Genomic DNA, 14,611 nt, shown 5'->3' on the forward strand with positions numbered 1-14,611 from the left:
ATTACCTTTTTTAAACTCATAAAACATTATATGTCTAATGTGCACCACAGACACATCCATCTTCATAAGGGTTTATTTGATTAATGATCTGAAAAAGTGGAGTTGGGTAAGTTTCTTTTATTTGTCTGAACATTTTTATACACGTCCTACTACATATTTTAGTTATTAAAGACTTCTATAAAGACAGAAATAATGATACACTTTCTGTATTAAATTTTCGGACTGCTTATGAGATGACCTGATATTTTACTTACAAAATCGTGTCTGATCATTTCTATATAAATATGTTTAACAGTGAGACTTCTAACAAACCTAGAATATTATTGTGAAGTATTCTATTGTTTGCCAGGTTATTTTGGATTATTTGGTACAAAATAATAATGAAGATGCTAACTCCAGTCCACGTAACAGTAACGTACAGGCTGCATTCACTTTGACACAAATTGTAGGCCCAAGTTCACAAACTAGCCTTCAACACAAGTTCCTCGCTAATGCTACAATGCTTAATTTACAAATACACTTGTACAGTTCAATAGCTAATCAACAGAGTAACTGATATCTTTCATCACTAACACTGATCTGAATAATGCTCTCATTTCACATTCACTCAGTACTTCACTGATTCTTGTACCTATAACCAACTCCCACTTCTACATACTAACCGAGACTTCTAGATTGTTGTAATCATTTTAATTAACAGACAAAAATCTAAATCAAAATATTAAAACTAAGACACAATATATGCAACCTACCAGTAGAGAATGGTTTATGAAAACAAGTTGATAGTTGATTGAAGTTTGTAAAATGTGTGAAGTAACTATAATTATCAGATCAGTTGTTATTGTTATCAGATCAGTTGTTATTGTTATCAGATCAGTTGTTATTGTAATCAGATCAGTTGTTATTGTAATCAGATCAGTTGTTATTGTTATCAGATCAGTTGTTATTGTTATCAGATCAGTTGTTATTGTTATCAGATCAGTTGTTATTGTAATCAAATCAGTTGTTATTGTTATCAGATCAGTTGTTATTGTTATCAGATCAGTTGTTATTGTTATCAGATCAGTTGTTATTGTTATCAGATCAGTTGTTATTGTTATCAGATCAGTTGTTATTGTAATCAGATCAGTTGTTATTGTTATCAGATCAGTTGTTATTGTAATCAGATCAGTTGTTATTGTTATCAGATCAGTTGTTATTGTTATCAGATCAGTTGTTATTGTTATCAGATCAGTTGTTATTGTTATCAGATCAGTTGTTATTGTTATCAGATCAGTTGTTATTGTAATCAGATCAGTTGTTATTGTTATCAGATCAGTTGTTATTGTTATCAGATCAGTTGTTATTGTTATCAGATCAGTTGTTATTGTAATCAGATCAGTTGTTATTGTTATCAGATCAGTTGTTATTGTTATCAGATCAGTTGTTATTGTTATCAGATCAGTTGTTATTGTAATCAGATCAGTTGTTATTGTTATCAGATCAGTTGTTATTGTAATCAGATCAGTTGTTATTGTTATCAGATCAGTTGTTATTGTTATCAGATCAGTTGTTATTGTTATCAGATCAGTTGTTATTGTTATCAGATCAGTTGTTATTGTAATCAGATCAGTTGTTATTGTTATCAGATCAGTTGTTATTGTTATCAGATCAGTTGTTATTGTTATCAGATCAGTTGTTATTGTAATCAGATCAGTTGTTATTGTTATCAGATCAGTTGTTTTTCACTCTTTTAGTTGTCACAATAAACTGTTTGTGATGTGCTTGACACAGGTATCGATACCCAGTTTTCAGCGTCGTAAGTCCAGAGACCTATTGCTGAGCGACTGAGGCGGCAAAATTTTGCAGTAAGAATTTTAAATCATCTCACTGCTAAACAAAGTTTAACTTCTTTTAAATTTTACACAAAGCTCACTAGAGGGGCTGCACCAGTTGCTCCTAAGTTGGAAGTAATAGGCTAGAGTGAAGGCAGTTAGCTACCCAACACCACCAATGCTTGGGCTATTCTTTTATCAACATATTGTGAAATTGATTGTCATATTACAACATTCGTTGATAGGGTTTCGTACCTGAGACCTCCAGACTATCAAATCATGCTATAATAATGAATACAGGATTTTGGCCAGTAAAATTTAAACAAAAATTATTTGACGTTAAGCACAAAATTACACTATTGGCTATCTGTACTCTGCCCACCACAGGTATCAAAACCTGGTTTTCAATGTTGATAAGTCCACTTTGTCACTGGAAAACACTGATGACATTATAAGCTTCAAACCTGTTAACACAACAACAACCGTTGAAGATGAAAACTATGTAACCAATAACACTGAATATCTGTAACACAATAGTGATATGAGAGATATAACACTAATTAACACAACACTATAATACCATTTATTACATGATGCTATTTTAAAGAGTTTTAAACCAGTTTACATGAAGCTTTGATTTGTTTAGAATTTTGTACAAAGCTACACGAGGGTTAACTGTGTTATCTATTCCTTGTTTAGCACTGAAAGGCTAAAGGGAAGGTAGCTAGTCATCACCACCCACTGCCATCTCTTTTACCACCTGTTAGTGGATTTCATTATCACCTTACAATGCCCCATGGATGAAAGTGAGAGCATGTTCAGTGGAACAATGATTCGAACTCGTAACAATCCAATTGTGAGTCGATTGCCCTAACTAACAAGCCCAAAATAAAGGGCTATCTGCACCAGCCATTTCTAGCTTTTAATTACTAAGTTAAATGAATGATGGTTAGTGAAGTGAACAGCACCCTCCACCAACTCTTGTATGATCTAATAATACTGTGGAGTTCTGGAATGTTTACAGTAATGGGACACGAACCATAAGTTGTCGGGTTCACAATCCAGATATACAGAAGTAGTGGTCCATGCCTGACTCTAGATAGAAACATGAATCTCACACACAACAACATAATATTATCTGTTAAGCTTAACATTGACTGAAAAGTTTGTTAACTGAAGAAAAAAATATAAACGTTTATTTAAGAAAATAATTCAGATTTATTTTCTTCAGTTAAATCAGCCATGTCTGTTCACAACAACAAAACCTAGAGCTATTTAGAAACTTAAACATTCACGAAGTTCTACAAGCAATAACTCGACAGTAAAGATATTCCTGAAATGTTTGGCATGAAACTTGGATAATGCATAAATTATATTAAAACAATTTTGGTATCACACCACGTCATTACAGTTCATGTCGTCACGTCAGGCCATAATCTAACTGACAATCAAGCATCTTTACAATATTTCTGTAGAGTGGTTTTTAGTTCTATCACACCTCAACTACTTTATCTTGTTTATATAGTGTAGGGGAACATCAGAGTCCCAACGCCCATTTTAACAGTTCAATCATACAAGAATACATAGGCACTTCACCTAACGGCATAATTGATATATCATAACATGGAATAACTTTAATGCTGTTTTTTTACTCAAGCCGCTCGAAGTTGTGACGGTTTCACTTTTCCAGACAGAGATCGTTGTGGGTTATGTTGCTTACTGATAACTTGACAGACATTAATTTATATGCGTATGAAGTGGTTATGTTTTGGGGGGAACACACTGCATTATGTACATGAAGGAGACAGACTAATGTTCTATTAGAATATCTAGTATGTTCACAAAAAATAAAACTAATTTGTTACGTTCATAAATTGTTGTCTGCCTATTTACTATTAGATTTGCATAACGTAATTCCATACACCAGTTCTTTTGGATACGTAGATTATCACCTCTTACAAAGACTGCTTTTTTATCATCATAGTTGGTTAATTGAAGGTCTGTTTTTGGGTGGTCCTGGTGCATCAAGCTGATCCATATTCCTTTGTTTTCCAGTGCTACTGAGTACGAAGAATATTGCTGTCTTGTAAATTCTAAATATACAGTGTGAACATGACTTTATAATCAATGAGTAAAGAGTTTATGTCCAAAATACCTGTTTCATGCTCCTCTAAAATACGGTTAATTTTTGGAGACACTACACTACCTACGAATGTCAAAATATACATGTGATCCGTTACATTTCACTTCAACATTTTATTGGCTACAGTTATCACATGACTAGCTAATTTGTATATTAAAAATGAGAAAACTTAAGTTTTCTGGGTTATGTTTTTATTAAATAAAATAAAACAAAGACTTAATAAGACTTCTGAAAGTCTATGTTTGGACAGTTACCAGTTGGATTTATTACTGCCAAGCCATAAGTGGTAGAAACAGTTTACAGAGGTTTAAATACAGCGAGATTATGTGTATGAAGTTGCTTTCTTTGCTTATGTTTAATAAGAGGAAAACAAAAGATGTCGCATCTCTCGGGCTTGCTTAATGTTAGTTAAATGTTTAGTAAAAAGCAGATTTGCAAAGAAAACGTGGTGATGTCTTCCTTCTTTCAACACTAAATACAGTCAAATATTACAAGCCTAATCACCACCTGCAAAGACTTTATTGGTTTTTGACCACCAATAAATATCTTCAGATCTGTTTTTGTATGGAGGATTAAGTGATTTATATTAAAATGGTTTTTAATATACAAATTAGCTAGTCATGTGATAACTGTAGCCAATAAAGAGAAAAACCCATCCTTGATAGATAATGTTTATCCTCATAAGAAATCCCTATGTAATTACATTTTATCCCTATAACCTTTAGAAGTTATGTTTTGTGTAACCCTCATGACTTACGTTTTATAAGTATAAGGTATCCTCAGTAATTTCGTTTTACCCCTTTAACAAACAACATTCTTGAATTATATTTTTCCTCTAACAGTTTTTATTCTGGTTTTATTTTCTATCATGTAGAATGGGTATGGAACAACAGAAAACAGCCCAGCGACTCTGGCAACACGTTCAGGAGAGCGTACTGATAAGAAATACCATACCGTGGGCACTCCCTTTGACCACGTCGAGGTATCTGTTTATCTTAGAGTAAACCTCTTCACTGTTAATAAGTATTATAGAACATAAAATTATTATAAAAAACACCTTTGTCTGTGAGTGACCTATCATAATAACGAGAACACACTAAATATAAATCATACTAGACAAAGGTCACGTGATTTAACTCTCTTCCATTATTTGTTGAATTAATATATCTGACATCATCCACAGGTGAAAATAATCGACAAAAACGGGCATATAGTTCCGGTCAACACAAAAGGTGAACTTTGTACACGAGGTCATGTGACTTTCTTGGGGTATTGGGGTGATGAGCAGAAAACTGCAGAGGTCATGAGTCCAGATCGTTGGTACCGGACTGGGTAAGACTAGTTTTACCAATATCTATCTTTCACTTTATTCTACCCACCTCATGGGGCAGATTCGTTACAGACAGAGGAAAGTGTAGAGATAGCTGATGAAAAAAACATCTGTCCAATCACAGTTACGTCGTAAAACAATTGTTTGGAAGGTTAAACTGAGTAAAAAAATATTTACATTTATTGTAGGATATTACAATACAATATAATGTAACGTACTACACTGCTGTATACACTGTACTACGTACATACTACTTTGTAGTACAGTACATTGTATTATAATACAATACAGTGTAACATACTGCACAGCTGTATACACTGTACTACATACACACATACACTATATTATGTTATAATACTGTATAGTATAATGTACTACATACACACATACACTATATTATGTTATAATACTGTATAGTATAATGTACTACATACACACATACACTATATTATGTTATAATACTGTATAGTATAATGTACTACATACATACACACATACAGTACATTGTGTTGTAATAGGTTATAGATATTACTGTACTACATACACACATACACTATATTATGTTATAATACTGTATAGTATAATGTACTACATACACACATACACTATATTATGTTATAATACTGTATAGTATAATGCACCACATACACAACATACACACTATATTATGTTATAATACTGTATAGTATACTGTACCACATCACCAATACATACACTATATTATGTTATAATACTGTATAGTATAATGTACCACATACACACATACATACACTATATTATGTTATAATACTGTATAGTATAATGTACTACATACAATACATACACTATATTATGTTATAATACTGTATAGTATAATGTACCACATACATACAATACACTAATACATATAATATGTTATAATACTGTATAGTATACTGTACTACATACACATACATACACACTATATTATGTTATAATACTGTATAGTATAATGTACCACATACACACATACACTATATTATGTTATAATACTGTATAGTATAATGTACCATTACATTACACACATACATATATTATGTTATAATACTGTATAGTATAATGTACTACATACACAATACACACAGTACATTGTGTTGTAATAGGTTATAGATATTACTGTACTGCATACACAACATACAACTATATTATGTTATAATACCTGTATAGTATAATGTACTACATACATACAGTACATTGTGTTGTAATAGGTTATAGGTATTACTGTACTACATACACACATACACTATATTATGTTATAATACTGTATAGTATAATGTACTACATACACACATACACTATATTATGTTATAATACTGTATAGTATAGTACCACATACCAACACACACATACACTATATTATGTTATAACACTGTATAGTATAATGTACCACACACACACATACACTATATTATGTTATAATACTGTATAGTATAACGTACCACCACACAATACACACATACACTATATTATGTTATAATACTGTATAGTATAATGTACTACATACACACATACAGTACATTGTGTTGTAATAGGTTATAGATATTACTGTACTACATACACACATACACTATATTATGTTATAATACTGTATAGTATAACGTACTACCATACACACAGTACATTGTGTTGTAATAGGTTATAGGTATTACTGTACCACATACACAACACATACACTATATTATGTTATATACACCGTATAGTATAACGTATTACATACAATACATACAAAGTACATCGTGTTGTAATAGGTTATAGGTATTACTGTACTACATACACACATTCAGTATATTATGTTATAATACTGTATAGTATAACGTACTACATACATTCAGTACATCGTGTTGTAATAGGTTATAGGTATTACTGTACCACATACACACATACACTATATTATGTTATAATACTGTATAGTATAACGTACCACATACATACAGTACATCAGGTTGTAATAGGTTATAGGTATTACTGTATTACATACATACATACATAACTATATTATGTTATAATACTGTATAGTATAATGTACCACATACATACAGCACATCAGGTTGTAATAGGTTATAGGTATTACTGTACTACATACATACATACACTATATTATGTTGTAATGCTGTATAGTATAATGTACTACATACATACAGTACATTGTGTTGTAATACCGTATAGTATAATGGTCTACATACATACAGTACATTGTGTTGTAATAGGTTATAGGTATTACTGTACTACATACACACATACACTATATTATGTTATAATACAGTATAGTATAATGGTCTACATACATTCAGTACATCGTGTTGTAATAGGTTATAGGTATTACTGTACTACATACACACATACACTATATTATGTTATAATACTGTATAGTATAATGTACAACATACATACAGTACATTGTGTTGTAATAGGTTATAGGTATTACATAGTGAAAAACAAAATAAAATAATATTTTATCCTCAGTTAATATATTGTAAAAATAAAGGCTTAACTTTACATCAAAACCACAACAAATATGTTATATGTCTTTTATTAGTGGTGTTCATGCACTATTGTATAACTGTCGTCCATTGTTTAGATTAATATCCGTGGTGGTGGTCCACTGTCTTGTGCTTGGATGTAAACAGCTTTCTCCACGTTTCGAGTTTTTTTCTCTGTTCATTATTTTGGTATTTCTAGATTTATAATATGGTTGTTTTCTTCAACGTGAAGTTAAGTTGATACGGTAAAAGCATCTCTATTTGGACCTAGTGCTGTAAACTACGTTCTTTGTAAAAGGATTGACAATTAGGAATTTTACTTTCATAAAACTGTCCCCTAGTGGAGCAGGACTTAAGAAAACTAAGGTGATATCAAGTTTTTCTACTGATATGTAAGGAAGAAATGCCTTTCTTTCTATTAGTTGTGATGATTTGTTGTTCAAAAAATACGCGGACTGTTTGAATTGTGCGGCTCCAGTTGGTTCCAGGGGAATCCGCTTGGTGTCGCTAGGTTTGTACAGATCAGCTGATTACGACGCCATTTTCCGATTGCAGATATCTTCATTTGTGTATTAGCTACGCGGTTTTAAAAGAAGTGCGATTTTTTTGTTTGGCGGATTTCAGAATGAATAACCTGAAGGAGCAACGACTTGCTGTGAAATTTTGTGTTAAACTTGGAATATCTGCGACTGAAACTTTTGCTATGCTTAACACGGCTTACGGTGATGTTGCTATGAAGCATACGGCATGTTTCAAGTGGCATGAACGTTTTAAGGATGGTCGACAGTCCATTGAAGATGATGAGCGTCCTGGACGTCCTTCCACGTCAACTGACGACCCACACGTCGACAAAATCAACACCCTGGTGCGGGCAAATCGACGTCTGACTGTCAGGGAGCTTGCTGAAGAGTGTAGGATATCACTTGGATCTTGTTACGAGATTTTGACCGAAAAATTGAAGATGCACCGCGTTGCTGCGAAATTTGTGCCTCAGAACTCGTGAATTATTGGCCAAACACTCGATCACTGTTCTTTCCCACCCCCCCTACTCACCTGACCTTGCTCCTTGCGATTGTTTCTTGTTCCCCAAACTCAAAAGACCCTTGAAAGGAAGAAGATTTGAGACGATTCCCGAGATTAAGGCAAATGCGACGAAGGAGCTGGAGGACATTACAAAAGAAGCGTACCAGGACTGTTTCAACAAGTGGAAACACCGTTGGGATAAGTGTGTGCGTTGGGGAGGAGAGTACTTTGAAGGGGTCCCAGACCTGTAACTTCTAAATAAAGTACATTTTGTTTTATAAGTAGCAGTACTTTTGTTGTATAAAACTGTTGTATAATTTCAATTCATTGTACCTCATGACATGTCTTGAATTAATAAACAGAGATATTGCCTCTCATGACATGTCTTGAATTAACAAACAGAGATATTGATAATAACTATAAGTAACAGTACCTTGTTGTATAAAACTGTGTGTATAATTTCAATTCATTGTACCTCATGACATGTCTTGAATTAACAAACAGAGATATTGCCACGATGGATGATGATGGTTATGTCAGCATTGTTGGTCGAATTAAAGAGATGATAATTAGGGGAGGTGAAAACATGTACCCTCGGGAAGTGGAAGAGTTCCTCCACACCCATCCATTTGTAGCGGAAGTCCAGGTAACCACGTTTAATTTGATAATTGTGTTATTCAAGTTCCAGTGTTATCGTTCGTGTTCTCAGTGTTGGAAACAGGACAATAAAAATGGTGCTGAAAGAACATTTGATGTTCTCACTTGATGCTGTAAGAAAACTGTGAACTTTGACCACTAACTTAAAATATTAATCAAATGTTTAACACAACTTGACCACTTAGCAACATCAAAGGAAGTTCTGTATTTTATACTGCAACATTTAGAGTTATGGTAAAAATGTTGTAAGAAAACTGTGAACTTTGACCACTAACTTAAAATATTAATCAAATGTTTAACACATCTTGACCACTTAGCAACATCGAAGGAAGTTCTGTATTTTATACTGCATCAGTTAGAGTTATGGTAAAAATGTTGTAAGAAAACTGTGAACTTTAACCACTAACTTAAAATATTAATCAAATGTTTAACACAACTTGACCACTTAGCCACATCGAAGGAAGTTCTGTATTTTATACTGTATCGGTTAGAGTTATGGTAACAATCAAGTGGATATAAAGAATCAAAGCTGGAATATTTCTCTCATACATATATAATAATAATAATTTAGAAATCTCTGAACACAGGTAGTTGGAGTTCCAGACCCCCGACTGGGAGAAGAAGTAGGTGCCTGGGTAAAACTAAAAACTGGAAAAACATTAACAGAAAAAGAACTTCGTGAATACTGCAACGGAAAGGTGGGTATCTTGCTTTAAAAGAAACACTAGCAGTGTTAACACTACAACAGTAAGGTGGGTAACTTACTTTAACAGAAACACTAGCATTGTTAACACTACAACAGTAAGGTGGGTAACTTACTTTAACAGAAACACTAGCAGTGTTAACACTACAACAGTAAGGTGGGTAACTTACTTTAACAGAAACACTAGCAGTGTTAACACTACAACAGTAAGGTGGGTAACTTACTTTAACAGAAACACTAGCATTGTTAACACTACAACAGTAAGGTGGGTAACTTACTTTAACAGAAACACTAGCATTGTTAACACTACAACAGTAAGGTGGGTAACTTACTTTAACAGAAACACTAGCAGTGTTAACACTACAACAGTAAGGTGGGTAACTTAATTTTAACAGAAACACTAGCATTGTTAACACTACCACAACAGTAAGGTGGGTAACTTACTTTAACAGAAACACTAGCAGTGTTAACACTACAACAGTAAGGTGGGTAACTTACTTTAACAGAAACACTAGCATTGTTAACACTACAACAGTAAGGTGGGTAACCTGTTTTAACAGAAACACTAGCAGTGTTAACACCACAACAGCAAGGTGGGTAAACTTACTTTAACAGAAACACCAGCATTGTTAACACTACAACAGTAAGGTGGGTAACTTACTTTAACAGAAACACCAGCATTCTTAACACCACAACAGTATGGTGGGTAACTTACTTTAACAGAAAACACTAGCATTGTTAACACTACAACAGTATGGTGGGTAACTTTCTTAACAGAAACACTAGCATTGTTAACACTACAACAGTAAGGTGGGTAAACTTATTTTAATCCGGAAACACCAGCATTGTTAACACCACAACAGTAAGGGTGGGTAACTTACCTTTAACAGAAACACTGGCATTGTTAACACTACAACAATAAGGTGGGTAACTTTACTTTAACATAAACACTAGCAGTGTTAACACTACAACAGTAAGGTGGTAACTTACTTTAACAGAAGCACTAGCAGTGTTAACACTACAACAGTAAGGTGGGTAACTTACTTTAACAGAAACACTAGCAGTGTTAACACTACAACAGTAAGGTGGGTAACTTACTTTAACAGAAACACTAGCATTGTTAACACTACAACAGTATGGTGGGTTACTTTAACAGAAACACTAGCATTGTTAACACTACAACAGTAAGGTGGGTAACTTACTTTAACTGAAAACACTAGCATTGTTAACACTACAAACAGTAAGGTGGGTAACTTACTTTAACAGAAACACTGGCATTGTTAACACTACAACAATAAGGTGGGTAACTTACTTTAACAGAAACACCAGCATTATTAACACTACAACAATAAGGTGGGTAACTTACTTTAACCAAAAACACTAGCATTGTTAACACTACAACAATTAGGTGGGTAACTTACTTTAACAGAAACACTAGCATTGTTAACACTACAACAGTATGGTGGGTAACTTTCTTTAACAGAAACACTAACATTGTTAACACTACAACAGTAAGGTGAGTAACTTACTTTAACTGAAACACTAGCATTGTTAACACTACAACAGTAAGGTGGGTAACTTACTTTAACAGAAACACTGGCATTGTTAACACTACAACAATAAGGTGGGTAACTTACTTTAACATAAACACTAGCATTATTAACACTACAACAATAAGGTGGGTAACTTACTTTAACTAAACCACTAGCATTGTTAACACTACAACAATAAGGTGGGTAACTTACTTTAACTGAAACACTAGCATTGTTAACACTACAACAGTAAGGTGGGTAACTTACTTTAACTGAAACACTAGCATTGTTAACACTACAACAATAAGGTGGGTAACTTACTTTAACATAAACACTAGCATTGTTAACACTACAACAGTATGGTGGGTAACTTACTTTAACAGAAACACTAGCATTGTTAACACTACAACAATAAGGTGGGTAACTTACACAAATAAATAGACTATGGTTAATGTTGATGGATAGTCTGCTTGGTTGTTGTGTGAATACCATTTTAACATACCTCATGACCCTAAGGTTCAACATACCTCATGACCCTGAGGTTCAACATACCTCATGACCCTAAAGTTCAACATACCTCATGACCCTATGGTTCAACATACCTCATGACCCTATGGTTCGACATACCTGATGACCCTGAGGTTCAACATACCTCATGACTCTAAGGTTCAACATACCTCATAACCCTAAGTTTCAACATACCTCATGACCCTAAGGTGTTTTCCCTACCTAACCAAGTTGACTGATATAAAACAGACGTTTGATTTTTTGTTAGAATTACTTGAAAACACTGCAAGTTGGTGACAAATAATCAAAAACTTTATAATAATAAAACATTAACTGGAAAGCCATATCTGTATCTTAACCTTTGGTTGCACCAAACTACCCATGAATAACTGACTGTCACAGGAGTCTTTTTAAAAAATACGAAACAACTAACAAGAAATACATTCACTACTGCAACAAACCCTTTACGTTAAGATCTTATGTGAATATAACAACACATTATCTTATGTGTAAGATCTTATGTGAATATAACAACACATTATCTTATGTGTAAGATCTTATGTGAATATGACAACACATTACTTTATGTGTATTTTATAATAGAATAAAGACAGTAATTTTAACACAGTTTAATTTTTTCAACCGATTATTTAAACCAAGAGTTGCAGTAGAGGAAGATATGAAACTGGATGAGTAAAACATTCATCTGTTGGTTTAATGTAACACAGTTACAGTAACAGTTGGAGATAGATAGCTGTATATCTTCAATACGTGATAAAGAATCCCATGTTTCTATCATGACAACAACTTATTAAATCACATTAATACTGCTCAAAATATCTCTATAAAGGGAAGAGCCAATAGCTATTATAGTTGTGGACACAAGGTACAGTGAAAGTACATATTTACCCTTCACCAGTTACAGAACAAAGAGTCCTGTATTACTGTTGTGGACACAAGGTACAGTGAAAGTACATATTTACCTTTCACCAGTTACAGAACAAAGAGTCCGGTATTACTGTTGTGGACACAAGGTACAGTGAAAGTACATCTTTACCTTTCACCAGTTACAGAACAAAGAGTCCTGTATCACTGTTGTGGACACAAGGTACAGTGAAAGTACATCTTTACCTTTCACTAGTTACAGAACAAAGAGTCCTGTATCACTGTTGTGGACACAAGGTACAGTGAAAGTACATCTTTACCTTTCACCAGTTACAGAACAAAGAGTCCTGTATCACTGTTGTGGACACAAGGTACAGTGAAAGTACATCTTTACCTTTCACCAGTTACAGAACAAAGAGTCCTGTATCACTGTTGTGGACACAAGGTACAGTGAAAGTACATCTTTACCTTTCACTAGTTACAGAACAAAGAGTCCTGTATCACTGTTGTGGACACAAGGTACAGTGAAAGTACATCTTTACCTTTCACCAGTTACAGAACAAAGAGTCCTGTATCACTGTTGTGGACACAAGGTACAGTGAAAGTACATCTTTACCTTTCACTAGTTACAGAACAAAGAGTCCTGTATCACTGTTGTGGACACAAGGTACAGTGAAAGTACATATTTACCTTTCACCAGTTACAGAACAAAGAGTCCTGTATTACTGTTGTGGACACAAGGTACAGTGAAAGTACATCTTTACCTTTCACTAGTTACAGAACAAAGAGTCCTGTATCACTGTTGTGGACACAAGGTACAGTGAAAGTACATCTTTACCTTCACCAGTTACAGAACAAAAGAGTCCGGTATTACTGTTGTGGACATAAAGGTACAGTGAAAGTACATCTTACCTTTCACTAGTTACAGAACAAAGAGTCCTGTATCACTGTTGTGGACACAAGGTACAGTGAAAGTACATATTTACCTTTCACCAGTTACAGAACAAAGACTCCTGTATCACTGTTGTGGACACAAGGTACAGTGAAAGTACATATTTACCTTTCACCAGTTACAGAACAAAGAGTCCTGTATCACTGTTGTGGACATAAGGTACAGTGAAAGTACATATTTACCTTTCACCAGTTACAGAACAAAGAGTCCTCTATCACTGTTGTGGACACAAGGTACAGTGAAAAGTACATATTTACCTTTCACCAGTTACAGAACAAAGAGTCCTGTATTACTGTTGTGGACACAAGGTACAGTGAAAGTACATCTTACCTTTCACCAGTTACAGAACAAAGAGTCCTGTATCACTGTTGTGGACACAAGGTACAGTGAAAGTACATATTTACCTTTCACCAGTTACAGAACAAAGAGTCCTGTATTACTGTTGTGGACACAAGGTACAGTGAAAGTACATATTTACCTTTCACCAGTTACAGAACAAAGAGTCCTGTATCACTGTTGTGGACACAAGACACAATGGATGTGTGTATCTTTACCTTTCACTAGTTA

At 33.8% G+C, this 14,611-nt stretch overlaps 1 protein-coding gene across 1 annotated transcript in view; it reads left to right on the plus strand.

The window, feature by feature from the left end:
* LOC143227922 (medium-chain acyl-CoA ligase ACSF2, mitochondrial-like) overlaps window positions 1-10,181 on the plus strand; it is a 47,770-nt gene extending 37,589 nt beyond the window's left edge. Inside the window, exons 6-9 of the mRNA XM_076459277.1 lie at window positions 4,832-4,939; window positions 5,141-5,289; window positions 9,313-9,454; window positions 10,053-10,181. Coding sequence (XP_076315392.1) covers window positions 4,832-4,939; window positions 5,141-5,289; window positions 9,313-9,454; window positions 10,053-10,181 — 528 coding nt within the window. The remainder of the gene's footprint in view (window positions 1-4,831; window positions 4,940-5,140; window positions 5,290-9,312; window positions 9,455-10,052) is intronic.
* The last annotated feature ends 4,430 nt before the right edge of the window (window positions 10,182-14,611 follow it).

Source organism: Tachypleus tridentatus, chromosome 10 (assembly GCF_004210375.1).
Source record: "Tachypleus tridentatus isolate NWPU-2018 chromosome 10, ASM421037v1, whole genome shotgun sequence".
NCBI classification, from domain to species: Eukaryota; Metazoa; Arthropoda; class Merostomata; order Xiphosura; family Limulidae; genus Tachypleus; species Tachypleus tridentatus.